At 36.9% G+C, this 27,767-nt stretch overlaps 3 protein-coding genes across 12 annotated transcripts; 1 reads left to right on the plus strand and 2 right to left on the minus strand.

Moving 5' to 3' along the window:
* Window positions 1-877: 877 nt before the first annotated feature.
* LOC7471740 (DEAD-box ATP-dependent RNA helicase 42) lies at window positions 878-5,979 on the minus strand. Of its 6 annotated transcripts, none has more exons than XR_008058369.1 (3): window positions 5,813-5,979; window positions 1,312-5,572; window positions 878-1,176 (listed from the first exon to the last, which is right to left on the minus strand). XR_008058369.1 is itself a non-coding variant. In XM_024594109.2 (2 exons), the coding sequence occupies exon 1, from the start codon at window positions 5,459-5,461 to the stop codon at window positions 1,922-1,924; it is 3,540 nt and encodes a 1,179-aa protein (XP_024449877.1). In that variant the 5' UTR covers window positions 5,462-5,946; the 3' UTR covers window positions 878-1,176; window positions 1,920-1,921. The 6 variants fall into 6 exon arrangements, 1 of the variants encoding a protein (XP_024449877.1); XR_008058367.1 differs by having other exon boundaries at window positions 1,312-5,708; window positions 5,813-5,972; XR_008058366.1 differs by having other exon boundaries at window positions 1,312-5,622; window positions 5,813-5,962.
* Window positions 5,980-7,126: 1,147 nt separating this feature from the next.
* LOC7474547 (AT-rich interactive domain-containing protein 5) lies at window positions 7,127-13,674 on the plus strand. Of its 4 annotated transcripts, none has more exons than XM_024595346.2 (14): window positions 7,130-7,504; window positions 7,801-8,241; window positions 8,330-8,463; window positions 8,559-8,598; window positions 9,726-9,778; window positions 10,087-10,132; window positions 10,476-10,568; window positions 11,534-11,656; window positions 11,748-11,790; window positions 11,885-11,954; window positions 12,291-12,357; window positions 12,485-12,535; window positions 12,849-12,941; window positions 13,372-13,674. In XM_024595346.2, exons 2-14 carry the CDS (start codon window positions 7,831-7,833, stop codon window positions 13,474-13,476), a joined length of 1,329 nt encoding a protein of 442 aa, XP_024451114.1. In that variant the 5' UTR covers window positions 7,130-7,504; window positions 7,801-7,830; the 3' UTR covers window positions 13,477-13,674. The 4 variants fall into 4 exon arrangements, with proteins under 4 accessions (XP_024451116.1, XP_024451115.1, XP_024451114.1 ...); XM_002300582.4 differs by having other exon boundaries at window positions 7,131-7,504; window positions 11,748-11,796; XM_024595348.2 differs by lacking the exons at window positions 12,485-12,535; window positions 12,849-12,941; window positions 13,372-13,674 and having other exon boundaries at window positions 7,127-7,504; window positions 12,144-12,357.
* LOC7471741 (AT-hook motif nuclear-localized protein 25) lies at window positions 13,533-19,266 on the minus strand. 2 transcript variants are annotated; one of them, XM_002301860.4, is made up of 2 exons: window positions 17,447-19,260; window positions 13,533-14,104 (listed from the first exon to the last, which is right to left on the minus strand). In XM_002301860.4, the coding sequence occupies exon 1, from the start codon at window positions 18,744-18,746 to the stop codon at window positions 17,838-17,840; it is 909 nt and encodes a 302-aa protein (XP_002301896.2). In that variant the 5' UTR covers window positions 18,747-19,260; the 3' UTR covers window positions 13,533-14,104; window positions 17,447-17,837. The 2 variants fall into 2 exon arrangements, with proteins under 2 accessions (XP_002301896.2, XP_024451117.1); XM_024595349.2 differs by lacking the exon at window positions 13,533-14,104 and having other exon boundaries at window positions 17,324-18,598; window positions 18,719-19,266.
* Between the last annotated feature and the right edge of the window lie 8,501 nt (window positions 19,267-27,767).

The following is a 27,767-nucleotide window of genomic DNA, read 5'->3' on the forward strand; positions in this document are numbered from 1 at the left end:
AACTCGGGTCCACCCGAGTTAACTCGGCCCGTGACTCGGACCTTGACCGATGACCTGATTTTTGCCTCGGATCAACCCTTAAGTTGAGTTTTTAAAACTATGATAATAATTATTTTTATTCTTATATATCTTAGTTTGATAATATTAAAATTAAGAGTTCTTTACGACGATAATTTAAGAATAAAAAATAATAAATAGTCTCTGAAAATATATCATTTTTGTACCTCCTGTTTTGAAATACAAAAATTCACTCCAAAATTATCTCATTTAAAAATATAAAAATTCACTTTAAAATTATTTCAAAAACAAATTTATTTTTATATATTTATTTATATATCTTCAACCAAACGTATTTTATTATCCATTATGTCTAGAAAGGTATCGAAACACTATCTTATAAATTATAGAGGATTCGAGAAGGAAGAAAACACAATAGAAGAAAAGACAGACCAAATATTATTCAATAGCATTTAGTTATTATCTCAGGAAATAAAAAACCAACAACATGTACCTTTTATCCGTTTGGTTAAAATGACAAAAAATCATTTCAAAATTATCCTAGAAGTATTTTATTTTATAGCCTTGTCCTCCAACGAAACTATTCTGACACCGTAAACAACCTAAATTATTATTTAATCCACACATAAAAACTTTCTACGGGATTTGGTGATTTTTCTTAAGCTTCTACATTCCAAAAACTTGCAATGGGACTCAGTCAAAAAAAGTTCAATATAAAAAACAATTTGTTTAGCCTCTGCTGCACTCAACCAGCTGCACCTTGCTTGAAACCAAAACATCAAAAAATTCCTTCCAGTTCCAGGTCAACAAGACGTCCATCCCTTTATCCTATCAGATTTTCCATCATACGAGGCCGGCGTTTAAAATGTGAATTCGCAGAACAGATTCTTTCTCATGATAGAAATTGTTGTGTAAATGGAACTGTTTTCTATTAATAATCGTTACTAATCGAGCTAAACAATTAAGCTGTTTCACATCCATTCTAGTTGCACAATCAGAGTAGCCGATAACCCAATCCAGGCAGAACCAGGGGTCAAAAAAGAATTCCAGGACACCAACAATAAACTTGTTGCCATCCTTCTATTCTGGTTTATGCTTTCTTCATTTGGAGTAGCAAGCCTCTCCGAGATGTGACTTTTGGAGTTCTTCTACTCAGAACTGCAAAACCCAAATAAGATATCAGATCCCAAAGGCGACGCAACAAGGAAAAAAGAAAGCAAAATATGCTACCACAGGAGCTTCAAACAATCCACTTTGTTAACCTATAGGAACTAGAAAGCAGAAGCATCGCACCAGATCGCCATCTCTTCAACAGCCATCATAGACAAAGGAAATGTAGGCAGAGGATACATTGGACATGCCAGCATAGGCTTAAAGCGTCCCTCGAGCCACGGGGAAATGAAACAAAAGAGGAAAAAAACAAAAAGAAAGAAAGAACACGAATTAAAAGGGAAAAGGAGACATGGAAATGGACAACAAATTTAACAGCTTATGGATATCTTGAGAAGCTACATGATACAAAAATAGCAGGAGAGGAGAGACAGAAATTAAACAAAAAAAGGAAACGACTGATTGCTTTAGGCTCATCATCCTCTACAAGGGCATTGTTATGTTCTTGGGAAACCCCGTGAACCAAGTATCTAATCCTTCCGACTTCCACGCACCAAAATCATCCATATTTTCAAGAGGAAAAAACATTAACTGTGCAATTTTCAAACTAAAATAAACACCATTCAAGCATTGCCTACAAGTCCCAACTCCACGAGCAAGAAGAAAAGGGAACTAAAATTAACAAAAAAACGATAAATTATAAAGATATATGCAAAAAAGAATCAAAAAATCAAACATCATTGTGTAGTCAAGTTCCAAACTGAAATAAGGAAAGTTTTAGTTGAACTTACACTCATACAACCGAGTATTTTCCTGGTTGAGTTCCACCAGGAAGTTGGTATGTCTGGTTCGTGATGTCTTCCAAAACACGTTTTAGGTCAGCTTTAGCTCTCTTGACAGACTGTTCAGTAGGACCCTCAATGAACAAGTAGAGCTTGCGCTCTCCTGGTCCCGGCACCTTGCCTGGTGGAAAAAACTGCCCCCTGGTAGTAATGGCAGCCCCAGTCCAATCTGAAATTGGGCCCAATGTTTCCTTGTGGGTAACCTTCCACCGAGCATTTTGGGGAAAATCATTGATTTCCAGCTCTGCTTCATAATGTTCAGGCATTGCATCAGCTTGGATCCTTGCCAGGTTGTGTTGCAAATTCATGGCAGCTGCAAGTGCTGCTGCCCTGGCTGCCCCTTCATTATTTGGAACAAAAGGCAGCCCAGTAACAGAAACAACAGCTGGACCTGGATTGGGAGGAACAGGTAATCCACCATTAGAAAGCAATTGAGCAACAGAGTGAGAAATTGGTGGTGCAGGCATGGGGACTTTTGAGACAGCAGCAAGAGCAGCTATCTGCTGAGCAAGGGCAGTCTGCTGTGAGACGTCACCGACTGACTTCCGAACAACTTCATCTTCATCTTCTGAATCAGACTTCTCATCCTCATAGCCATATTCTTTTGCCTGTGCTTTCTTTGCCGCCATTCTCTTTTCATCCTCCTCTTCATTGAATTTAAAACCACTTCCACCATAACCTGTTCCATGGGCTTGCTCAAGACCCTGATTCACTTTTGCCATAAAACCATCAGCTAGAGCTTTCAAATCTTGTGGAACAACTTGCTCAGAGAGTTCCAACGCTTTTACAAGATCTGGTGCATATCTTGCATCATCCTCGGAGATAAATGTGATGGCACAGCCTTTGCGACCAGCTCGGCCAGTCCGACCAACACGGTGAACATAATCCTCATAGTGGTTTGGAGCATCATAATTGATTACCAATTCTAGATCCTTCACGTCTAAACCTCTGGCTGCAACACTTGTTGCAATCATCAAATTGCAGACATTGGTCTTAAAATCCGAAATGGTGGATTCACGATCTGTCTGATCCTTAGCCCCATGAAGTGAGAGGCAAGGGTAACCAAACTTCAGTAAGTTCCTAAACAATGAATCACATTTGTCCTGTGATTGGACAAATATCAAAATTTTTCCCTTCTGGTACCATTCACCAAGTAGTTCTAAAAGCCTAAGCCACCTTTGATCTTCTGTTCTTAATTCAACCAGCTGAGTGATGTCCTTATTCACCACACTCCTCCCACCGACCTGTATTTCCACAGGTTTGTTCAGTACTTTACGAGCCAAAGTTTCAACCTGTCGAGGGAAAGTGGCAGAAAAGAGTACAGTTTGACGATCTGGGCGAATATTCTGGACAATTCTAGTGATTTGAGGTTCAAACCCCATGTCAAACATCCGATCAGCTTCATCCATAACCAGATATGTAACTCTGCGAAGATTAGTGATTTTTCCTCCACTGGTGCACAGTATGTCAATCATTCTGCCTGGAGTACAGACAACTATCTCTGTCCCCCGCTTTAATTCACTAATTTGTTGGGCAACACCAGAACCTCCATAAACAGGCACACATCTGATACTCAGGGCCTTAGCAAACTTCTTTATATCGCTGTGGATCTGCTGCACAAGCTCCCTTGTGGGTGCCATTACAAGCCCAATCGGTCCTTCTCCAGCTTCCACAGGAGGCTGGTCCTTGATATGCCTCAGCATTGGCAGCACAAACGCAAGGGTTTTGCCTGAACCAGTTTTTGCAATGCCTATGCAGTCCCGGCCACTCATGATTATAGGCAGGGCCTGAGCTTGAATTGTCATTGGCTTCTCATAATTAAGTTTCTTTATCGTCTCTAGAATTTTACTTGTGAGTCCTGTCTGGTGCCAGGTTTTAATTGGTTTTGGCACATCCTTTCCATGTAATTTTAACTCCAGTTCTTTCCTACACGCAACAACCTCCTCAGGAGTCATCCTCGAGATCTCCTTCACTTCAATATAGAAATTCTTCCGGAAAGGATTGTAATCAATCTTTGAGTGGTCAACAATGGACAGTTTCTCAGCTTTTGTTTTCTTCACCCTCTTCATGAACTCGTCATCATCCTCCTCTTCTAGAGGATCTTCACCATTTTCAAGATCCCCATAGTCTGAATCAGAATCTTCCCCTGGAACAATTCTCCCTAGAGATTTGTGAGAGCCTTTCTTCCTCTGTTCTCCATTGATTCGCTCTTCCTTCTTATCCTTATTCTTCAAGTCTGTTTTATTGTCATCAGCAGTATGAGTAACCAGAGTACTGTTTAGCTTCTCAACCTCAGGTAACACCATAGAATTCATAAAAGCATCAAGTGGATCAATTTCCTCATCCCCATTAACGGCATCATCCTCATTTTGTGGAGCAGAGATGTCATTCTCAGTGTCCACTACCATTGCATCTTCAACTTCTTCATCAGGTTTTGCATTTTCCTCCAGGTCCATATCCGTCTCAGATTTTCCGGTGGGAGGTGCTTCTTCATCGTCGGATTCTCCTTCAAGAGTCCAGGTTTTACCAGTCTTGGGTTCATTAACATCAGCTTCTTCCCCATGCTTTTCCCTCTCAGTTTCTTCCTTCTTCCTCCTTAGCTCTTGCCATTCCTGGACTCTCCTCCTCCTCTTCTCCATCTCCTCGTCCAATTTCTTCTGCTCCTGTTCTAACTCCTCTTCTCGGGTTTTAATCACATTCTTATCAGAGTCCTCCTCGTCACTCTTTTTCCTCGGGATCTCTTCACTGTTATCCCTGTGCCTGTTTGACCTGCTAATGCTCTGTTCGCGCACTCTCTCCTTGTAGTCATCATCATCTCTTCTTCGCCGCTTCTTATCACGATCCTTGGAATCATCATCACTGTCACTGCTCAATTCCCTACACTTTTCCCTTTCCCTAGTCCTCCTCTCCCTTTCTCTCTCCCTCTTCTCCCTCTCCCTTTCTTCTCTCTCCCTCTTCTCCCTCTCCCTTTCTTCTCTGTCACGCTCCTTCCTCTCCCTTTCTCTATCTCTCTCCCTTTCACGTTCCCTCTTCTCCCTTTCCCTTTCCCTTTCCCTTTCCCTATCTTTCTCTTTCTCCTTTGCCCTCTCCCTCTTCTCCTCTCTGTCCTTGTCCCTATCCCTCTTCTCCTCTCTGTCCTTGTCCCTATCCTTCTTCTCCTCTCTGTCCTTGTCTCTATCTCTGTTCCTGTCCTTAGCTCTCTCTTTATCACCATCCCTACTCCTTGCTGCTCTATCCTTATCCCTGTCTCTATCCCTGTCTTTATGCTTCTCTTTCTCCCTTTCCTTTTCATCAGAATCACTACTCTTGTCTCTCTCAGAACGCCTGATGCTTTCACGTTCTCTCTTCTCTCTGTCTCGATGCCTCTCTCCATTCCTGTCCCTGTCCCTGTCCCTATCCCTGTCCCTGTCTCTATGACTCCTCTTTGAATCCTCTTTGTCCTCCTTCCGTTCCGAATCATCTTTTCTAGATTTATGTTTCACGTCCTCCATAATTACTCGCTCGCTTACTTATTTTATTGCTCAGTCAATGAAACATCAATAAGCATAACCGATCCCCCTGCTTCTAATATAATACGCCGAGTTCTTTCTTCCCCTTGGGGTCTAGCCAGTCAATTAAGAATAAAATCAAATGGAACACTTGGAAATAAACCCTAGCACGTCAATGAACAGAAAATGCAAATAAATTTCAATTGTGGCCACAAAAAGCTTACGGCGGTGCAGCCAGCCAGCCACCCAACTACGTTAATAAACCACCCGATTCAAGATTAGATTGTATCAGTCATCGAAGAAGAAGAAGATCAAAGAGATGAGAACAGATTACTAGAGGAAAAGAAAAATCACCTGAAACGTCTTTGAAAATGAAGAGAGAAAGATCTCTCGAAAACCCTAATTGCTTACTGCCACTTGATTTTGGGGATCGATCTTTCCTTTCCGTTCTTCTCTTCTGTTTTTTCCCGTGTTCGTGTTTATATTACAAGGGCCGGCCTCTTTTATTCTGTTAAGAGTTAAGACTCCACGCCCCTCGCCGTATGCTATGCCAGTTGGTGAATGAGGATCCGTTTGGTTTGCATCTGGATTGGAATTGGGCTGGGTACATTTGAGAAATGGGCCCTTGACCCAACAAAGACAGAGATGGGGCTAATATTTTGATTCTCTAATATCAAAAACAGGGTTGGTCATGACCGACCTTGTCTTGGGCAATAATTGCTCCTTCTCTCCAAGAAAACTGAGACTTTTTTTTTTCTTCTTTTTTTAAATTGCATGATTAAGGGCATGTTTATATCGGTTTTAAAGGGTAAGTCTTCTATTCTAGATACTTGATAAATCTAAGAAAATGATTTTAAGAAACAATTAGTGTACGAGATACATATATTTAAACAATACATCAACCTAGACAATGTATAAGATATTTTAGAGAAGCAGTCTAAATAAAACCAAATCAAATAAAGTATGCCTCCGAGCATTATGTTAAGCCACCTCACCATCCATCATAACAACATTGAATGCTCTTCATGCCTCCTTGTCACGATGAAGCTCCTAAAACAGTGCTCGAAAAGCTGTTCCTAGATGTCATCATTTTTAATTTGTTAGCAAACCATGACGTTTAATGATAAATAAATATTACAGTATTTTCTCCACCTTACCTTTCTATTCATGTAAATTGACATTGCTCATGGTTATATAAATGTCCTGGATAAAAGATTTTAATCTTTCAATTTATTATTTAATTAAACCTTAAGAATACACGTGCTTGCTGTACTTACAACACGTGCTTGCTGTGACAACATCTCACGACAAACTTGATCACCCAAAGGTTTCCAATCCATTAAATAAACCTGTTCAAGGGCATCTCAACACAAAATTATCAACCGCCTCCTCTCCACTTTGGAGCCCTCCCTCGTGAATTTAGCACCTCATCAATAATACTCTCAAGTTTTGTTGGTCAGGTTCAAAGCCTTAACCACAGCCAAATGGGGTTAAAAAGATGAATTTCCTTATTTATCATTTTTCTTTAAAAAAAAAAAAAGGAATTTTGTTAGCTAATGTGGGAAAGGAAGGAAGGGCACAATCGGAGAAACACAAGGGCAATATGGTCTTTATAGGGGCACGGTAAGCGGGTAAGGCAGATCAGCATCAGCCCCGCAATAAAAATGCGTCCAGCCAGGTGTTTGATTTCCTCGAGAGTCAAAGGAGATTTATTTATATCAAAGCAGAGAGGCAAAGAAAAGAAAAATCCTCACTCCCACCCCACAGCCATGGATTTGCTCCCCTACTTTCCTCCTCGTCTCTGCTCTCTCAACAATTAACCCCGTCTTCGCCGATAAATTCGAAAGAATTCGCAAATCGAACCGTCCTTCCTTTGGGTCTGGCACTGACCACACCATATCTTCTACGCTCGTCGGATAAGAATCGATTTCACCCTTCTCTGCCTTCCTCTTCACCTGCATTGCCCGCTTCTGCTCAAATTCAAACCTTAATACGCTGCCGTTTTCTCTCTCCTCTCTCAACCTCCGCCTCTCCAATCTCCGAAAGGCAAGCTTTTACCACTTTTTTTTTATTTATTTGCCCTTTATTTTGAATCTTGAATTGTATAACAGTTAGGTTTAAACATTGAAAATCCTTTTTTAAAAAAACTAGAATTGGATTTTTGGGAGTGATAATTCTTTTTTTTAATTATTATTATTTTTCTTCACAAAATATTTTACTAGAGGCTAACGTGAATTATCCCTATATTTTATTTGTTTTCCAAAAAAATATTAATTTAATTTAGTTTAATACGAGGTAATATAAAAATAAAATTAGTAACAATTCGTTATATTTGCTTACAGGGTGAGCTGGACCCAAAAGAAATAATATTAATGAGCGAAATGGAAGATAGTGAAATGGTTACGGTACAAGATTTGCTGGTAGACTCGGAAGATAAGAAGCCGAGTGAGGCCTCTGTTAAAGAGCAGGAAGAAACTGCTGATGCTTCAGTGGAACAAAAGTCGAATGAGAATGGGCAGACATCGGTTGCTGACGATGACCACACTGTGACTTTGGCATCTGATGTTCCTATGAGTGATACTCAAGCTTTGCCTAATGAGAAAAATGATACGGATGAAAATATTAATCAGCAAGCGGGGGAAGAGAAAACTGATGGAGATGATGGTGGCTGTGTTCAAAATCAGCCACAAACTGCTACTCCATCGACCCCGAGGAGGCATGCGACTCCTAAAGCAAAGCAAGATAGTGCGGCAAAGTCCAAGAACGTGTGGACGGATATTAAGGTAATTGAAACTGCCATCCAAATGCTTGGAATCTTGGAAGTGGATGTAGTGTTTGTGATGGAATGATTATATGTTGTTTGAAATGTAGATGGGGGAGGCTGATGTTGCAGGTACCCCAGAAGAGCGAGCTGCATTCATGAAGGAGCTGGAAACTTTTTATAAGCAGAATACCATGGATTTCAAGCCCCCCAAGTTTTACGGGGAGCCATTGAACTGCCTGAAGTAAGTTTATGTGAAAATAGTTTGAGTTTTTTCTAATGATAAGTATCTGACTTGTAGGTGTGAGTTAATATTGTCGTGTTTCCCCTGGGAATTAGGTTATGGAGGTCTGTGATCAAACTGGGTGGCTATGAAGTGGTATGTGTATTTTCTTTCGCTGTTCAGTACTATTTTTCATTTTCTGTGGGTTTTAGGCTTTGGCAGCAAAACATTTCTGCACATGAATGGATTTTGTAGTTGTATGTTAAGCATGGTTTCTGGAATTGGTGCAAGAAATATGAAAACCTTGCAGCAGAAACTGTTACACTGAATCAGTAGTGTTGACTATCTACTACTGGAAATTTAAATATCCCACATTTGTGGCTAGATCAAATTATAAATAAGCAAAGGGATTAAGAGTAGCATTAGTAGTTGCTTGAAACATATCAGGTTACTGTGCTCCTGTTGTCGAGCATAATGGGCATTGTGCTTCAAAACGCCTGCATGTGCTGACAGCCTCTTTTTTCTTATCATGTCTGGAACAATGTAGGTTTGTCCTTTTGATTGGGAGTTTAAAAGTTAATAAATTTATTTCTATTCCTCCTCAAAACTGAAAAAGCACACCTGCTTTTACAAACTGCAACTAATTTTGAGAGGAATTTGGCATTCTCCTCACATTGGTTAAATGTAGGATAATGAAAGGCAAAAAATTGAAGCAACGATTACATCGAACAAAATTGAGAATCATTCATAATGGATGAGATTAACCAAAAGATAAGGGACGTCAATGAGAATGGTTGGAGAAGTATGGCACATCCAAAGAAAATCAGTATCATTAGCAGAGAAAATGTCAGCATTTTATGAACTTGCTGTTACAGAATTCTTCTTAATAATAAAGCATAAGGGCTTGATTTTTTGTTTGACCTGGGTAATAATGAAGAAAATGCTCGATCTCCATCCAGCTTCTGGAGTAAAAACATGTGAATACGTGATATGTTTCAGGATCTTAACATCTATATAATTCCAGAAATGTAATGGAGTACTTGTTGTTACACAGTCCTGCCCCTTACATGATACCTTTTGTGTTTATGTGCCTGTATTATTTTCTTCCGATCTTTTTGTGAATAGAAACATCTGATTAAAAAATTTGAGTATGAAAATGCAGGTTCAATGCACTTATATGCTGTATTTTAATTGCTCTGTACTTCAACGCTATATTTCATGGATTTTCAGGTGTTTATTGCCATTAACTTATGACAGCTGCTTTTGATCTCTCATATATGTAGGTTACTGCGAACAAGTTGTGGCGGCAAGTGGGAGAGTCTTTCCACCCTCCCAAGTGAGGAAGGATAATTCTTTTAAGCAATCTTGTACAATTTGCATGGTTTATCATAGGATTATAAAGCCAAGTCTTTTTTAAGTAATTTGTAAAATCTGCATGGATTTGGCATGGGATCGTTAAGCATTTTCAGTTACAATTCTTTTCAGTATTTTCTTTTTACGCCGCAGACAGTTGCCATAACCTTCTTTCTGATCTTTGCATCTTGGTTGCGGGCTATGAATGGGTGGCAATAATTTATATGGATGGCTAAAATCTGGAAAAAAAATTATCATTTAATTCGTCCAACTTTTCTCTGTCTCTCACAGGACCTGCACAACGGTGTCTTGGACATTCCGTATTTTCTATGAGAAGGTAATTGCTTTTTTTCTCTTCTCTTCTTTCTTTCTTTGTTGGGTGTTTATTTATTTTATTTTTTTTGTGGTGAAAATGCTCTATGTATATATCCATTTTGTACTCAGTAACAAGTGTTGGAACTCGATGGGTTAGATAAAACCCTAAATTCAAACTTTGTTTTGTTTTCCTCTAATATGGAAGTTGTCAGTGTTGAAAAGTGTCCAGGCTTATCTTTTTTGGAATTGAAGTGAGTTTAGCTGTCCTTATGTGGATGATTTAAAAACTAAGTGGCGGACCAATGGATTGTTGTTCTCTGTTTGACTTTCTTGTAATTCTATTCCTGATCCTTCATTTACTGCAGGCACTTCTGGAATATGAAAAGCATAAGAAGGAAACTGGTGAGCTTCAACTTCCTAGTTCACCCTTGCATCAGGCTACTAGTGTTGAAAAGGAGGTAAACTTCTGTTGTTGCTTTTTTTGTTTGACTGTAGCATTTCCAAAATCTTTTACCTGCTAAAAAAGAGAGAATCACTAGAGCCTGTACAGAACTGCTCGGTGCTATTGAATAAAAGCTTGGCTTGTGCTCGTACATTTGCAATATTGAACTGAACTTAAACTTAAGTGGTTGAACTTGCAGTCTTGCTTAGAAATCAATGCATCAAAAAGTCCTCTGTTTTTTTTTTCTTTGGTTATTTTGAATTGAGGTTGCTAAAGTAGACTTCATTTGTTACAAATACAGGGAGCAGGCAATCATTTGATATTATTATAGCATGTATAGATTTCTATTTCAAAATTACAACTTGTGCTACATATGGTCACAGAGTTTTATTTGATGAGAGAAAAGTGCACTCTATGATTAAAAGCTATTAAAGTTTTCACAGTTCACTAAAATCCATGCCTCTTTTTGGTTGTGTACATGCACATAATGTAATTGATCAATTGCATTTCTGGCACAAAAGATGATAGTCTGTTACACTGGATGAAACGGGATGATAAATCCTGGCATATTGCTGAACGTGAAATCTCTGTGCATCACTATATGGATGCTTCTGCGAAGTGATCAATTGTTATTGTTAGTGTTTGTCTCTTGTCAGCCATACAAATTGCTGATAAACCATACTGGATTTAACTTAGTTTTGCTTATAAACTGTTAATACTCAACTATGAGGAAACCACAAGATGAGGAGAAAACCAGAAGCCTATGGCTAGTGCAAGTATAAATTATGTATTTTCTTAAGCTCGGGGAAAACAATGTTTTTATTGGAATTTATATACTGATGATTTTGTGAGCTGAAGTTGTTTGGAACAAACTAGTTTAGTAAGAGTTAAGCTCTATGGTTTCTGGTTCTCATTCCTTTTGTCCCTGGTTTCCTAATTTGTACTTTTATTCATCTCTCCCCCCCCCCCCTTCCCCATCAGGCAAGTGGGTACCAAGCGCCTGGATCTGGCAGGGCAAGAAGGGATGCTGCTGCTCGTGCTATGCAGGGTTGGCATGCCCAGCGTCACCTTGGACATGGTGAGGTTAGCGAGCCAATTGCTAAGGTTTGTTGTGACAATAACATACACTTCCTTTTATATTTATATCTGTGCAGAACATTGCGGTGAAATGATGCTTTTCATTTCTCCTGAGCAGGTCAAGAGCTTAAATTTTGCAAGGCGTGAAAAGCCTCTCAAAAGTATCGGTACAACTCCTAGATTGAAGATCTTCCTAGTTGGCATGTTTTTGACACAGACATACATTTATATTTTTATCCTGGTTTTCTGAGATAGGTTTGCACAGACAGAAGACAACTAACTTGGAACTTGCCGAGAGACCTATGAATGCTGAACCAGATAAGGAGTTAAGATTGTTCATCATTCCTTTTCAACTTGTTTTCTCAGTTTTGTTCACCACTGTATTCATACTATATATTAAATGGTCATTAGATGATCCTACTGTTTCTTATGCCGTCATCTTTCAGCACAGTAGCAACTGTAGATTGTATCTTTCAACAATTGAACCATGACTTATTTATAGCTGTTCTCTTAGGTTCTTGGTTTCAAACTACCACGGGAAAAAGAAAAAAAAATCATCCATAAAATGTGATCAGTCCAAGAAGTGCCCCGTTTTACACCTTACTGCACGCATGATATAAGGTGTTTTCTTTTTGAGGCTAAATGTTTTTCCCCTTATTAGAGTGGATGCTGAAATTGCTGATATTGGCCCCCCTGCTGATTGGGTGAAGATCAATGTGCGGGAAAGTGTAAGCATCTGCTGTTTTCCTTTCTCTTAATTTCTGTACTCCTGAGCCTTTTCGATTGAATGCCTGACCTAGTTGTCAAGTTCGTTCCCCTATAGCGTACTGACTAATAGATTGCTCCTATACACAGAAAGATTGCTATGAGATATATGCTCTAGTCCCAGGACTTCTCCGTGAAGAAGTAAGCACCTTCTCTTGATTTTGCCCCTTCTCATAGTTTGTCTCTCCTGCTCTCATTCTTACCTCCTTGATGATATTTAGGTGGAATTTATAGATAGAATGCATCGTGCCATGCTTGGCAATAACAAGTTACTCTTTATTTGGTTATACACCAAGCAAGCTGGTTCTTTCTTTTGCACCAGGACAATAGTTGCAGGAACTAAAGATGTTTGTTCTTTCATTTTTAGAACTTGAATTATTCATTAGTAACATTATTATTGACTATATCACTCGGCCTAGAATATGCATGAAATGGCTTTTTTTTGGTGGATCAGGTTCGGGTTCAATCAGATCCTGTTGGACGTCTGGTTATAACAGGTCAACCAGAGCAGCTGGACAATCCTTGGGGTATAACACCATTTAAGAAGGTATTGTTTTTTTTTTCCCAAAAGAATAATAACTTTAAAAGAAGAGAGGTGCTTCTGCTTTATAATCTTTGACTGGAGTAAATGGTACTTCTGTTCCAATATGGATTCACGATGACTTGACCAAGGGAGGGCTGGCATCAGTGAGAGCATGGGAATTATTTATTTATAACTATGAAATGGGGTGTGAGAATGGCATCAATGAGAGCATGGGAATCATTTATTTATAACTATGACATGGGGTGTGAGAAAAATTAGTCACCGACTCTGCCAGCAGTTGGATCATTCATTATGTAAAGCATCTCTTGAGAAGGTGAAATTGTTTATGGTATTTGTGTGGTTGGATTGGCAGAATGTTCTGTGGTGATGGCCTGTTGCTTTAAAATATTTAACTTGTATGTGAAAAACATTTGAAATTGTCTTTTTTGGTCAGGTTGTGAGCTTACCTACGAGAATTGATCCACTTCAGACATCTGCTGTTGTTAGCTTGCATGGGCGACTCCATGTTCGTGTCCCTTTTGAGCACGGATCAGCTTGACTTTCCTTCTTGTGTGAGTCGGAAATCGATTAACTTTTCTAGGTAGAAATCATAAATTTTGGGAGAGACAGACAAAGGCTTGAAAGGGAATAACTGGGATTGTTTTTGTTTCTCTCACCTTGTTAAAGTAGCTCTAACTACTGAACTTTGTAGATGCCAGCTTATTATGTGCAATGTGAAGATCTGTTAATTGTAAAACTGATGCATGTCATTGGGAAAAGCCATATTGATCCTGCGGCTTGAAACCCTGTGTACGACTGCGGTTATAAATAGCTGGTGGTAGCAGTTTCAATTGATCCTGTGACTGAAAACCATTCCCATGGCATTTTCAGAAACCAGTATGCGACAAACTTATGCCAGATACGTTTCCTGCCTTGGCGACGGTGACCTGATCCAAATTCCATTGTTCTGTTTTTGTTTTAAATATACAATATGATTGGGAAGATGTTAATGATGCCTGAAAGCTGGTGCACTGAGGCACAATATTCCACTCCAGCCTTCTCCTAGACAAACTGCATGCTTCGGAGCTTGATGTTTCCCAAGTAATTCCATCTGACAGGGCAGCAGTCTTCTGTATTTTAATCAAAAGCAAAATACAAACCCCTATCTATGGACGCAAGTTTTTTAGCTGCAAAAAAGTAAATGATGCCATGAAAGTTAAATTTACAACAGTAGCCTGTAAAAGTCATGAAAATGAACAATGAGATAATTCCCTCGATTCACGTTCTTAAAAGTATTTACCCTAATTTGGGTCTTATTGCCTCTTGGATTTCTTAAATTTTGTCATCTAGATAAGAAAAATTTGGATTCGGATTGTGATCTAACGTGTGGATAGGGATATAAACAAAGATATTAAAATAAATTGTTTTAATAAAATAGTTTTGGAATATATCTTCTTGTTTTTTAAAATATTTTTTATTTAAAAATATATTAAAATAATAATATTTTTTTATTTTTGTAAGATTTATATCGGATTTGAAAATATTAAAAAATAATAATTTAAAGTTGATTAATTTCTTTCAAAAACATTTTTTTAAAAAAAAACAGTATATAAATATTACCCGCACATTATTTTAATTTCAATTTTATTTCCAAGTGTTTGACATAACTGGCAGGTTTTATCCCATAATAGAAAGCTGACACCCGCATGATGATCCATGACTCTGTCTTAGGAGCTAAATGAACCTTTACAAACGTGGCTGCCATTGTTTTATAATTTCGTTAATTAATTGCTGAGCATTTTCTAATTAAGGCTTTACGATTAGCTCTGATGGGGAAATTAAACCATGCATCATCCTGAGTTTCTCTATATATTTAGCCCTTGCCGTAACTTCTGTAGATTGTAGCAAGTGAATTGGCCGATATTATCATGAGGAATATTAATACAGCTGATGATCACATTATGTATATAAAAGAAGCTAGATTTCTCACCACCTATTTCTTACTGCACCAGTAGAAATCATGAATGGACCTCTCTCTCTGAAATCATGCATGCTTCTTTCGCCTTTAATTTATCCTAAGCATATATACTCCGTCACCTCCCACTTTTATAGCTTGAATTTGGCTCCAGACTTTTATAGGAAGATATTGGAAAAAGGGTGGGTGGGGAGGGAGGGAATCCAAGACCTGCTGCTGCTTGCATGCATGCTATAGTAAACTTACAGTACTGTACTACAAGAAAGCATGCCCTAAACAGGCCCTAATACAGTGCACTGACATTAATGGTGTCGGAATTTCACTGTAGAACATAACATTAACAGTACTTTTTGGGCTTCCCTAGCAACAGGAGGGGGGAAGATGCGAAGTGTCATGATGATTAACATGCCTACTCGCTGTGTTTTCCCACAACATATATATAGAATTCATATATAATTATACCTGCGATCGAGAATATATATATATATATATATATATATATATATATATATATATATATATATATATATATATGTGTGTGTGTGTGTGTGTGTGTGTGTGTGTGTCTATATATGTTGAAACCATAAGGAAAACATACACATCTAGATCATGCAAGAATTCGATTCATTTATATATCAAAATTAAGGAGGAGAAAAAATAGGTTCTGCAACAAACATGAACCTCTATGTATTGCTTTAACCATATATACTATTCAGTAGAGTGATGACTAGAGTCTTCAGCAACAAAAAAATATTTCTTCTCTAATCTCTTCTTCTTCTATTTAGTTAATAACAATCAATTGAGTAAAGATCCCAGGGTCTTAATTGAGGCGCTATATCAACCAAAAACAGAAAAAGGAAAAGGAAAAAAAAGTGTTTCATGAGCTGTTGCATTAGTATATATACATATATACTGCTGGGATGAAAAACATTCTATAACTAATATTCTTAATTAAGAGTTGGTAATTATATATACACGCCAAAGCAAATCGTGCATAGTCAAAGCAAGAGCAGGCCTTCAAGTTTAAATCAAGATCTCGTCATATATATCATGTTGAAATATTAGCTGGCTATATATAGCTAGTTAAATATTCATATAATTAGTTGTATAATGTTGGTCCTAAGCTTCTTCTTATTCAATGTGTTTGTGCGTATGGTTAATCGAAGAATTAAGAAGGTACATGTAGTGTAATTAATATTGTGCGTGCATAGACCAAATTACAGGCAAAACAAAAACAAAAGACTCTGGTGCACATGTGATGTGAGTGTACCATGAGAAGAATATTGTAGCAAAGGTAAAAAGAAATCAAGCCACTGCAGGGAGTTGGGGTTATGATTCTTAAATCTTTTCTGCAATGCAGCTGATCTAGCCAGATGGGTTTGGGGTAAATTAATTAATTCTTTTTTTAAAAAGAAAGAAAGATGAATGCTTAATTCAAAAGTTTCCCTCTTTTCAAGTTTAACAAAAAAAAAATGTCATATATGGTTCCAGCAGACTTTTTTATATGTTGTTGTGGACACTCAGATAACTACTAGAGGCTCAGGGTAGCATATATGGAGAAGATATGTTTTTATTCTATGCTTAATTTATGTTTTGAAAATATAAAAATTCATTCTAAAATTATCTTAAAAAGATCATATTTTTAACCAAACATGTTTATGTTTTTTCTTTTTATATTGATCTCGATCTTCTGTTGCACTAACGAGACACAACGTCGACCTGGTTGTTTGACTACTGCAACAGTAGTATTGTTAACTAGTTTCATCATATCTTGTAACTGACACTAAGAAAAAGCTTTCTAGTTTCTGCTGCTACTGTAACGCTTGGTGAAAACAAGAATTAAGTGTAAGTTGGCACGCGAGAGACAGATATAGAGAGAGTAAAAAAGAGACACCTTAGCTAGGGCATCTACTGTTCTCGAAGTTCAGAAGTAGGTTTTTTTCCTCTCTTTAATTTCTTGTAAATGGAACAACAGGCTTTTAAGGTTCTTCACTGCTGCTTTTCCCCAGGTGGGTAAGCAGAAATAAAATAAAGGAAGAAGACATGGGCACATGCAAGACAAATAAGATATATATGTATGTACAACTGCAGTACTTTGGGGCTAGCCGAGGAGTGATCTTTATTCTGGGGTTCCATGCCTTCAAACAAAGAAGATAATTCTAAAAACAAAGGATGTACTCTAATTAATTAATGGACTAATTGAGAAAAAAATCAGTGTGCTAGGTTGTATGAATATTAATTTGTTATATGACATAATATTATTAAAGGACTAGTGTATCAGGAAATTAAACTCCCACCAGTGTATTATTAATTTGAAGAAGAAATTCATAAACTGATCGATGCAGCACATTTTTCTATTCTAATACAACAAAAACCATATGATATTTCTTGCACAGGAATTATGTATATATTAAACCCTAGCTGGCCAGAGTTGTGCATCAAACTATATAAATATTAATTATTGACCTGATTAAGCAATTAAAAAGCGAAAGAAAGGAAAAGGAACGAAACCAAAAACCCAAAGTGGTTTATACATGAAGTTATACTTACTGACCTTGACAAATCTGTGAATTTCATCGCTCTAGTTCCTATCTGGGTTCCAAAGGAAGTGATACCAGGCAGCCTCCATGAATATACTTCTTCTTCTATTCCTTTTCCCCTTGTCAATGAAGAAATTAGGAGACCGATCTCAATCTTTTTGGCCACCAGAACATCACATCAGGGCCAAGTTTATATATTAATACAAAATATATACTAGCAAGTTGATTGCTTTATGTGTATATATATATATATATATATATATATTCCCTTGAGCATTGATTGCTTCATCGTCAATTATTCAAAGCTGATCACCAGAAAGTCTCTTACGCAGATTCTGAAGCTAATTTTTTCCTAACATCATCACTCGTTGGAAAAAAATAAAAATAAAACCCTTTTTACCCTAATCAAAATGGAGGCCTTGAAGCATTTCCACCCCATGATCCAAACAAATCAGCTGAAAATGGATAGGTCCCATGATGAGCTCCTCCCATAGGAAAAAAACCACCTCCTCCAGTGCTGCTGCCCCCTCCACCATCACCCATCTGTCCACCACTTCCAGTCACACCCGAGTTCTGAGAAGCCGTGGGTTGAACCTGCACCGCCCCAGCTTCCTCTTGATCATCCAAAGGCAAACGCTCAAAAACTGCATTAGCAAAAGATGCAGCCATCAAAACCACAGGACCTGCAGCCATTAAGAGCCCCACAACATTTCCTCCAACAACCTGTCCTTGTCCACCAGACAAAAATATCGACAACCCTCCCGCACCAGGTGGCGCAGGTGGAGGAAGCACGGTTCCAGATAGAGAAAGGATCTCAAACCTTCCGTGCAAAGTAAGCACACTCCCCGCGGGAGAAGCTGGCTGCCTTAAAGTAACATTAGCAACACTCCCACTCCCACTAAGAACACAAACTCCTATCCCTCTCTTCCTCGCATAATTGGACACACTTTCCACTATATCAGCACCACTAGACACCTCAAGCACATGGGATCGGAGGGCATTAGGGCTGTCCCGTGTTACAATAATGGGCGGCTTCGGTTTGTTCTTGGAACCAGCTGGACGGCCTCTAGGGCGGGAACTAGGATTGGTCCCACCGCCCCCAGAGCTAGTGCCAGAAGTAGTCCTATCCGGGTGATGATCACTAGTTGCAATTGGCTTGGCATGATCTGGTGAAGGGGTGTTGTTTTCTTTAGAATCAGAAGAAGGAATGGTTGAAGGTCTTTGAATCAGATGAAGTTCAGGTCTGAGAAGGTTGTGATTGTGATGAAGGTAGCGAGAGTTATTACCTGTAGAAGTTGATTCATAACCAGCCATGGTGGCAGTCCTTGCCACATCTATTCTCTCCCACCACTTGCTATTATTTGCCAGCTTTAATTTGATCTCTTCTTCTTCTTCTTCTTCACTTCTTCTCTTTTGATCTCTCTGATTTCGTCTTTACTTAAATAATTTATGCTAGAAAATATACTTCAGATCATCGAAACCAGAAGATAAAAAAAAATTCATGTCATGATTTTTCCAAAGAAATTGAAAAAATATTAAAAAAAACATTGAGAGATCAGAGGAATTAATATATACTATCAAATATATGTTTTATAGCAAGTGAAAACAAAAATTAGACTAATTAATATGCAATATATATTTCTTGAAGATGAAGATGGAAATGAAAAGAAATTATAGAAAGTCTGGGGTGTGAAGAGAAAAAAAAAATAGAGAAGGGAATTAAGCAAAGGGAATCGATCATTTATGTGATATGAATGGATACACCGGATTATAATCTTTTATTTTTGCCCTTTAACTATAAAGGTATCTCGAATTTATTTTATTAGGGTTTATTAGAATTCCTACCGAGAAATTGTCAATAGGCGTTTAATTAGTCTTTTGGTCGTTGTTTTTTGATATCAAACGAAAGGTCAAGAATACATTAGGTAATGGAATTGTTTATTTAATTACCCCATACTATGTATTAGAAATAATCAACAAGCCTATGGTCCCATTGGTACGTTCTTGTCTTTTAATTAATACCAATCAAGAGATCACGTGTGTTAAATATTGAGTTTGTTTACTTACATCATATATATGTGTAAGAAAGACATAATTAAAATCAACTAATCAGTTTTATTACATCATATACCCAGACTAATCTTCTATTATATTAAACTCGAATCCTTCTTAATTTTTATATATACTAATTCGTAATAAATATTCATCTTTATCAAGGAAAAAAAAACCCTGGTTAGCTAGATAGAAAAGATATGGTGGTGGGGATTTTCATGGTGTATATCTCTTTTTTTTTTTTTGATTTGTTTCAACAATGGTAATGATTGATTGTAAAAGAACCATCTCACTTAGAAGTTTAAGCAATTAGGTGAGGTCTCAATATATAATTTATATTATTCTCTAATATACATTTTCAAATGAAAGCTCTTTGGGCTTGAAACTTACATAGATTCACATTATCTTGTGCTTAATTTTTATCAAATAAATTAGGAGGTTGAGATTTGAACTCATGACTGCTTGGTCATCAAGACTCTGATATCATGTTAAAGAACCATCTTAACCTAATATAGTTAAACTATTATGTAATATTTCAAGATATGATTTATATTATTCTCTAATATTTATTAATAAAAAGTTTTGTCGCAATGATTTTTCTATGGAATAGTGGATTATTTGGCATATTAGGAACAAATTCATATTTGAAGCAATCATTCTAGATTGAGAATATGTTTTTTGTTTTTTTTTTCACAATGTTGCATCTTAGATTAGTTGCTATAAATCTAGCTTCATATATACTGGCATGGATCTATTAAGAAATAAAGAGTGTGTAACAACTTGGAATAATTAGTGTCCGTAACTTATTATACTACTTTCTACTAAAACTATTGTTTTATCTTTTCTTTGTCATGTTAGATTTTCATCCATTACATAGCTAGCTTTATATGTTTTTTTTATATTCAAAAAATAAAGAAGAAAAAAGAAGTGATATGGTTCACAAGGAAAGGTAAAACTTTTTTAAAGAAGAGAAAACATGGTGGTGGAAAATAGGTGATGTAAAAAAAATTAAAGTCAATATATTAATTGCTTAATTATAATTTTGTAATACTTTACTATATAGAAGTACATCTAATAAACCTATTTTTAACAAGCCTAAAAAACCCTTATGACCCTTCTTTCTTGGGCTCCCTTGGGCATACCCAAGGAAATGAGCATGCCTCGAGTGGGGGCTTGACAGTGTGCTGAGCCCTGGGCACACTGGGTCTAGCGCCAGACCCAACTACGATTGGGCTTGATAGCGTGCTAAGCCCCGGCATGCTAGGCTTAGGAGTATACCAAGCCCCTAGCACACCCATAAGAATGTGCATCCTCCCTTAGAACACCCAAAGGAATAATCATCTTCCTTGGCATGACTCTTGGGCTTGGCATTCCGCCAAGTTCACGATAACACGGGTTTGACAAACATACCAAAGTCAAGGCACTTGGACTTGGCATTTCACTAAGTCCACGATAACGTGAGTTTAACAAATATGCAAGACCCAAGATACTTAGACTTGGCAGTTAGCCAAGTCCAAAGTAACGTGGGTTGCCAAATCCAAGGTACTTAGACTTGACAGTTAGCCAAGTCCAAGATAACATGGGTCTAGCATACATGTTAGATCAAAAGTACTTGAACTTGGCAATTAGCTAAGTCCAAGGTAACAATTATCTAGTAAACATGTAAAACCCAAGGTATTTGGACTTGGCAATTAGCCAAACTCAAGGTAACGACCATACTTCTTTGACACACCTAAGGGAATGACTATCCTCCCTTTGGCATGCCCAGGGATGACCATCCTCCATTGGCCCGCCCAATGAAATGAGGTAATGTGAGTCTAGTAAATATGTCAGACCCAATGCATTTGGACTTAGCTATGCGTCAAGTTCAAGATGACGTGAGTTTGGCAAACATGTCAGATCTAAAATACTTGGACTTGACAATCAGCCAAGTCTATTGCACTTGGATGTGGCAGTTAGCCAAGTTCAAGATAATGTGAGTCTAACAAACATGTCAGACCAATAATACTTGGACTTGACAGTTAGCTAAGTTTAAGGTAACGTGTGTCTAACAAACATGTCAGATCTAAGGTACTTGGACTTGACAGTTAGCTAAGTTCAAGGTAACGACCTTCCTCTTTTGGGCAAACCCTTAACATGGGTCTGGCAATCTTGTCAGACCCATGGTATTTGGACTTGGTAAGTAGCTAAGTCCAAGGTAACAATCATTCTCCTTTGGACACGCTCAAGAGAATAATCATCCTCCCTGGTACGCCTTGAGATAATGTGAGTCTAGAAAATATGTCAGACCCAAGACACTTTAACTTGGCAGTCCGCCAAGTCCAAGGCACTTGGATGTAGCAGTCAACCAAGTCTAAGACAATTTGGGTCTAGCAAACATGTCAGACCAAAGGCACTTAGATTTGACAGTTAGCTAAGTTCATGTTAACGATCATCTTCCCCTGGGCACGCCCAAGAAAATGACCATCCTCCCTTGGCACGCCCAAAAAATGACCAACCTCTCTTGGGTCTAACATCGGGAAAGAACTTAGCCTACTTGGGCTTAGCTGCATTTGACATCTTGGACCCCAATCTCTTACACCTTTTAGGTGTATAAAAGTCCTTCAAGGACCCACCATATTCCAATCAAATATTAATATAGATGTAAAGATATTTATTCCTCATTAAATGCTATCAAGATAAGATTATACATTTTAGGTGTATAAAAGTCCTACAAGGACCCACCATATCTCCATCAAACATTAATATAGATGTAAGTGATATTTATCCCTTATTAAATGCTATCATGGTAAGATTACACTCTAGACCCTTATTTTCATAAAATAATAAGACTTATGAGCTATAAATACACCATGAGACCTTCAGAACAAAAGTTCACAAATTTCATTATGTACTGCATATATATTTCCAGAGTGTATCTCTCTATAATATACTTGTATTTTTTCTCTCTAAAAAGATACTTATTTAAATATCAGAGAGTCTTTACCTCCACCAAAAGGGACCTTTTACAAGTATTAGCTACAAACCACCTTGGCCTACCAAGCACCAAATATAAGCTATCAACTATCTTGGCTAGGGAGAATGGATGAAATTACTAAGACCAACTGAATAACCAATTATCCAACCTGAGAGCTCTATTATTATGCTAGTTGGATTTTTTTGAACTTCATTAGCATCATTAAGTTAATTTATCTAACTCACATTCATTCATTAGCTTTATTATTATTAGTATTATTATTTTGTGTTATGTTGTTTCTTTTATTATTATTATTTGAGATAGGAAACGGAGTATATGCTTTAAAATATATGTATACTTTGTACATGGAGTTGTTATTGACACTTCTCTAGTTGCTAATTAATAACCCTTTGGATTTTTATTTTTTTAATTTATAATTTGACAAGATTGTCTTTCTCTTTTCATACAAAATGGTAACATTACCTTAAAAAAAAATAACATTAATAATATCAAGTACATCGAATGGAAAAACATAAATGATATATATATATATAGTGAGATGTGATTTATCCAGAAGAATAATTATTTTAAAAAACTTGTCATTCAAAGGGTTCAAGACAAATTATAATCCATGGCTATAACCTCTCTTGTATAGTAAATTTAATTGTATCTATCATAAGTTCACTGAATGAATAAGGAGAGGGAGTGTCCAATTTGTTCAAGGCAAAGACAGAAGCAAAAGGCAAAGCAAGCATCCTCTTGTCCCCTGTCGTCCTCAGCTAGCTAGCCACATGCTCTCTCCCAGCTGATGCATGACCAGCTGCCCCCACAACCCCACACCATTTTTACATTGGTGTCGCGGGAAACCAATGGCCCTTGCCCCTTTCACATGTCACATCAATCACTTTGCCAAGTTATTCTCTTACACTATATATATATTTGCCCTAAGAGTTTCTCGCAATATTTGCGATATCATTATTAGATTTGTTCCACAAATGGCATATATATATACTTGCCCAGAAATTAATACTAACAAGGAATGATCTTCTGAATTGGAGAATTTGTAATGATTGATCACACCCACCATTGGTATTGCTACGTACTCCCTTTTTTTCTTCAGTTCTGTATCCATATCGATCAATGAAGTTCTATATATTTTGTGTTGCAAAGATGAAAAAACTCCCAGGAAGAGAGATTATGATTGGACCCACGGTAGCTGAACTGGAAGGAAGCTTGATCGATGACAGTACCCGTGTTAGTCAGCTAATTCCAATTCAATTGTCTAAGGTTGGGGTCCTCACGTACAAGTGGAGATTGCATACCATGCTTCAGTCTTGGCTTACGTTCAATACATGCCAAGCAATCACGTCTCCTTTTTTAGTAATGAATGAAAGTACTACCATCCCCACTTGTATCAATATGTATATATAGGCCCCTGCTGCCATGGAGAGTACCAATACCCTAGCAGCTTGATTTCCCTCCTTCACGTCTCCATTTTAAGTCATGAAAGCACCACCCCACTTGTACCAATATATATAGGTCCCTCCTGCCATGGAGACCAATACCCTAGCAGCTCAATTTCCCTCCGTCAGCATGTTGGATACTCTGCTCGATTAACACCGACATGCCTGGAAGAAAAATTAAAATCATCTGAGCATTTTTATTCCACCATGCACCCCTTTTTTTCTTTGGCATTTCAGTTTTTCGATCATCCGGCCCCCGGCCTCTAACTCAACTACGTACAGTCACATAATCCAACCTCTAAATCAACATTTAAATGCTACTCGTTAGTTCTTTGTTACATTAATTATTCAACTTAGTTAATGTTTCAAGGCATATGAAATAAATATAGAAATAATAAAAATATGTCATCTTTATCTTCACTATTTCTATTTATTCTATATAAAAACAATAATTAAATACTACTTTATAATTATAATGGTATTTACGAACAAGATTTGTTCTATTGAAACAATTGTTTATTTACAACACACAGATTATATGGAGAGAGAAAAGTAAGAAAAACTTGAAATTAAAGCTTCGATATTCATGACAGCGTCTTCCATGGCGTGTCTAATTAAGTAATAGGCCAAATGGATGAAACTTGAATTATATTTTAAAACACGGCATGTCAAAGAATCATCTTAATCTAAAAGTTTAAGCTGTTAGATGAGGTCTTAAAATATGATTTATATTATTCTCTAACACACCCCCTCAAGTGAAAGCCCTTTGGGCTTGAAACTTGCACAGACCTACTTTACCTTGTGCTTAATTTTTATCAAATAAATGGGGATAGTGAGATTCGAACTCGTGACCGCTTGGTCATCAAGGCTCTGATACCATGTCAAAGAACCATCTCAACCTAAAAGCTTAAGTTGTTAGATGAGATCTCAGGATATGATTTATATTATTCTCTAACACAGCATACAATATTCCACCCCGTCGATATCATGGATTAATTATTTTTTATTTTAATGTATATTGTGTCATACAAACTGTAAGTCCAATAGACAGATCGATGACAAATTAAGTATTATACTGAAACCTAAAAAAAACACTAAATTTCCTTTTCTTGATTGCCGCAGGTGAGTTTGAGTGCCTTTTTTATTTATTTATCTATCCATCAAATTATATGATTCCAGAGGTTGTTAGATTTCTACTATTTTGTTGCAGTTCATGACCAATCAAGTTCAGTACATTATTAGATTAATCCCGGCCATATCAATTATTAAATGCATGAATATCTGTAAATAATTAAATAAAGAAATCAGGCCTTTGAGTTGAGAACAATGGAAATTAAAAAATAAAGAGGGTATGAGAATCCCTGACGTGGGAATCACTTTTAACAATGTTTAAATAAGCATCTTGCTTTAAAATTAAGAAAAAAATAGATTTGAATAAAATAAAATAAATTTATTTGTATATAGGTTTAGAGTAAATTTATATATACTTTCTGTTAACAGAAACATGTGATACTATGTACCTTTATTTTTTTTAAATCTAATTAAAAACAATAGCTAGACTTTACCTATTTGATGAGATGTTTGCTCGTCACAAGGACGTAGTTAACTTGAACATGAGATCATGATTACAATCATAATATATATATAACCCTATATCGATCACTGCATTAATTAATTTGTTTTCCCTTTTCTTTGTCATCCATGGTTTACTAAGATGCTAGCTTGCCACTAAAATTCAGTGCAAAAGTTCAAAATACAAACATGTATGGTGTCAATATTGTCAACAAGTGAAGTGGCCCACGATTCAATAAGTTGAAGATTGGGACCGGTGAGTGAACATAATTAAAGGGAGACGGAGCACATTAAGCTTGACAAAAGCCTAACAGCACTATCAAATAATCTAATTTTATAGTAAAAAGCAGGAGCAAGTTGCAGGTGGCTTTATAATTAAATTAGAGTACTGGTGTAAGCATATAATGTGCCATGCATGTGGTGGACACCGAGCCCGTTTGTCATCTAATCCCATCAGGGATCGTTTTCGATTCAATCCCCTGGACAAAATCCCTTCGATTCTGATGGTAGTGGCCCCGAAATTACCTGCCAATAGCAAGCCGTTAATTGTTTCCAACGAGGAACCCTACTCGAGCTAGAGCCAAGTTTTTCACACAGCAGATTTTCCAACTCTTTTTGTTGTTAAGAACCCAGGACGGACGTACCTGTGGTGGTAATGCCAAGTCATTTTAGAGAGAGAGAGAGAGTAGGGGAGACGTCCAATTCCCGTTCCGAATTAAATCAATAATCCATTAGAAAAGTCGAACGAAAACGGTAGTGAATATTTTCGAGAGTGGGCGATCAAGGACAAAACAGGTGACATGTAGACGTGCTGACAAGCCATGGGTTCACGTGATGGAGCTCCACCTGGATGAGTGGTTGGTGCGTGTTTAAGCAATAATTGGTGCCTCCAAGTTGATTGCCATGGTCACGTGATCATGTTCTGTTGTGGATCTTGGTCGTGTGGAACTCGATGACCTTTGCCTTGAATATGATCAAGTCCACAGATACGATCAACCAGCCGTTGCTGCCTTTCGGGTCCACAAACCTTTGGGCTCTTTTGCTTTCAAAACCCACTGGATTAATTTACATTTCCTTTTCGTTAAGACTCCTAGTGATTGGTTTGCTTGTTTTTCATAATTACAGGTGGAACGGAGCATTCGTTCATGGTGAAAACCAGACGGACAAAGTCCCTAGTTTACAGCCAAGTCTATCCTTCGATGAGGATGATGGAGAAACTTTGAATCTCACCAATTAAATTCTAAGTCTGCTGTTTTGATAATTATCGAGGAAATTCGTTTTTTAATAATTGCGTTTCAAGATTTGTTTGGCATAAAAAACAAAGTGCGTTTTTCAAGGGTGGGATAATGGCAAAGGGCTTGAGATCTGCACAGTAGATCTCGAGTTTGAGTCGGGGCGTGCACCTTCTGTAAGAGCTTGGAATAGCCGGGGTTTTACTCGCTCACTTGGACCCATAAAATACGCTTTACGGGGGGTGGGGTTTCCTCGAATCCAAAAAAAAAGTTTCAAGATTTATTTGGCATAAAAAACATCAAAATAATATTATTTTTTTTTAGTGTTTTCTAATTATTTTATGTCCTAGTGTCAAATATATATATATATATATATATATATATATATATATATATATATATATATATATATATATAAATTATTTTAATATATTTTCTAGTAAAAAAATCTTTTAAAAAATATTATGCATCACAATACTAAATATATAATTGATAAAAATAATAATTAATCTTGATATATATGATAATACGGAAGTGATATATTATTATTGTTAGTATTTGTCTCTTGTCAATTATTCATGTTCTGAGAAATTAACAAATAAAAAAAATTATAAGATAAGAGGTTTTACTGTACCCCTTCTCATAAATTATTATTTATTGGGATGATTTTTTTCCTTTTTTTTCTTTGTTTTTTTCCAATTAATGTTTTTTTATCATTTAATATTAAATTTGTTATTTATTAGGTTATCTCACTCTCATGATATAGATCATGGGTTTAACGGGTTAATCTGACTAACTTGTTTTTTATTCTTTTTCTTTTAAATGATATATATTTTTTTAATTTTATCTTTTAATATGAGTTTGACTAATAATTAAATTTCATGATTTTTTTTATATATATTAGGTTATTCTGGCCTCATGAACCAGAAATAGTGCTTAGCAGGTTAACTCGAGTTAACTCGGGTTATTTTTTATATTATTTTTTTAATTAATTTTTTTAATTTTATTATTTATCATTAAATCATTTAGAAATGATTTTTCAGTAGAAATAGCAATAGCA

The sequence above is a fragment of the Populus trichocarpa genome, chromosome 2, assembly GCF_000002775.5.
Source record: "Populus trichocarpa isolate Nisqually-1 chromosome 2, P.trichocarpa_v4.1, whole genome shotgun sequence".
Lineage (NCBI taxonomy): Eukaryota > Viridiplantae > Streptophyta > Magnoliopsida > Malpighiales > Salicaceae > Populus > Populus trichocarpa.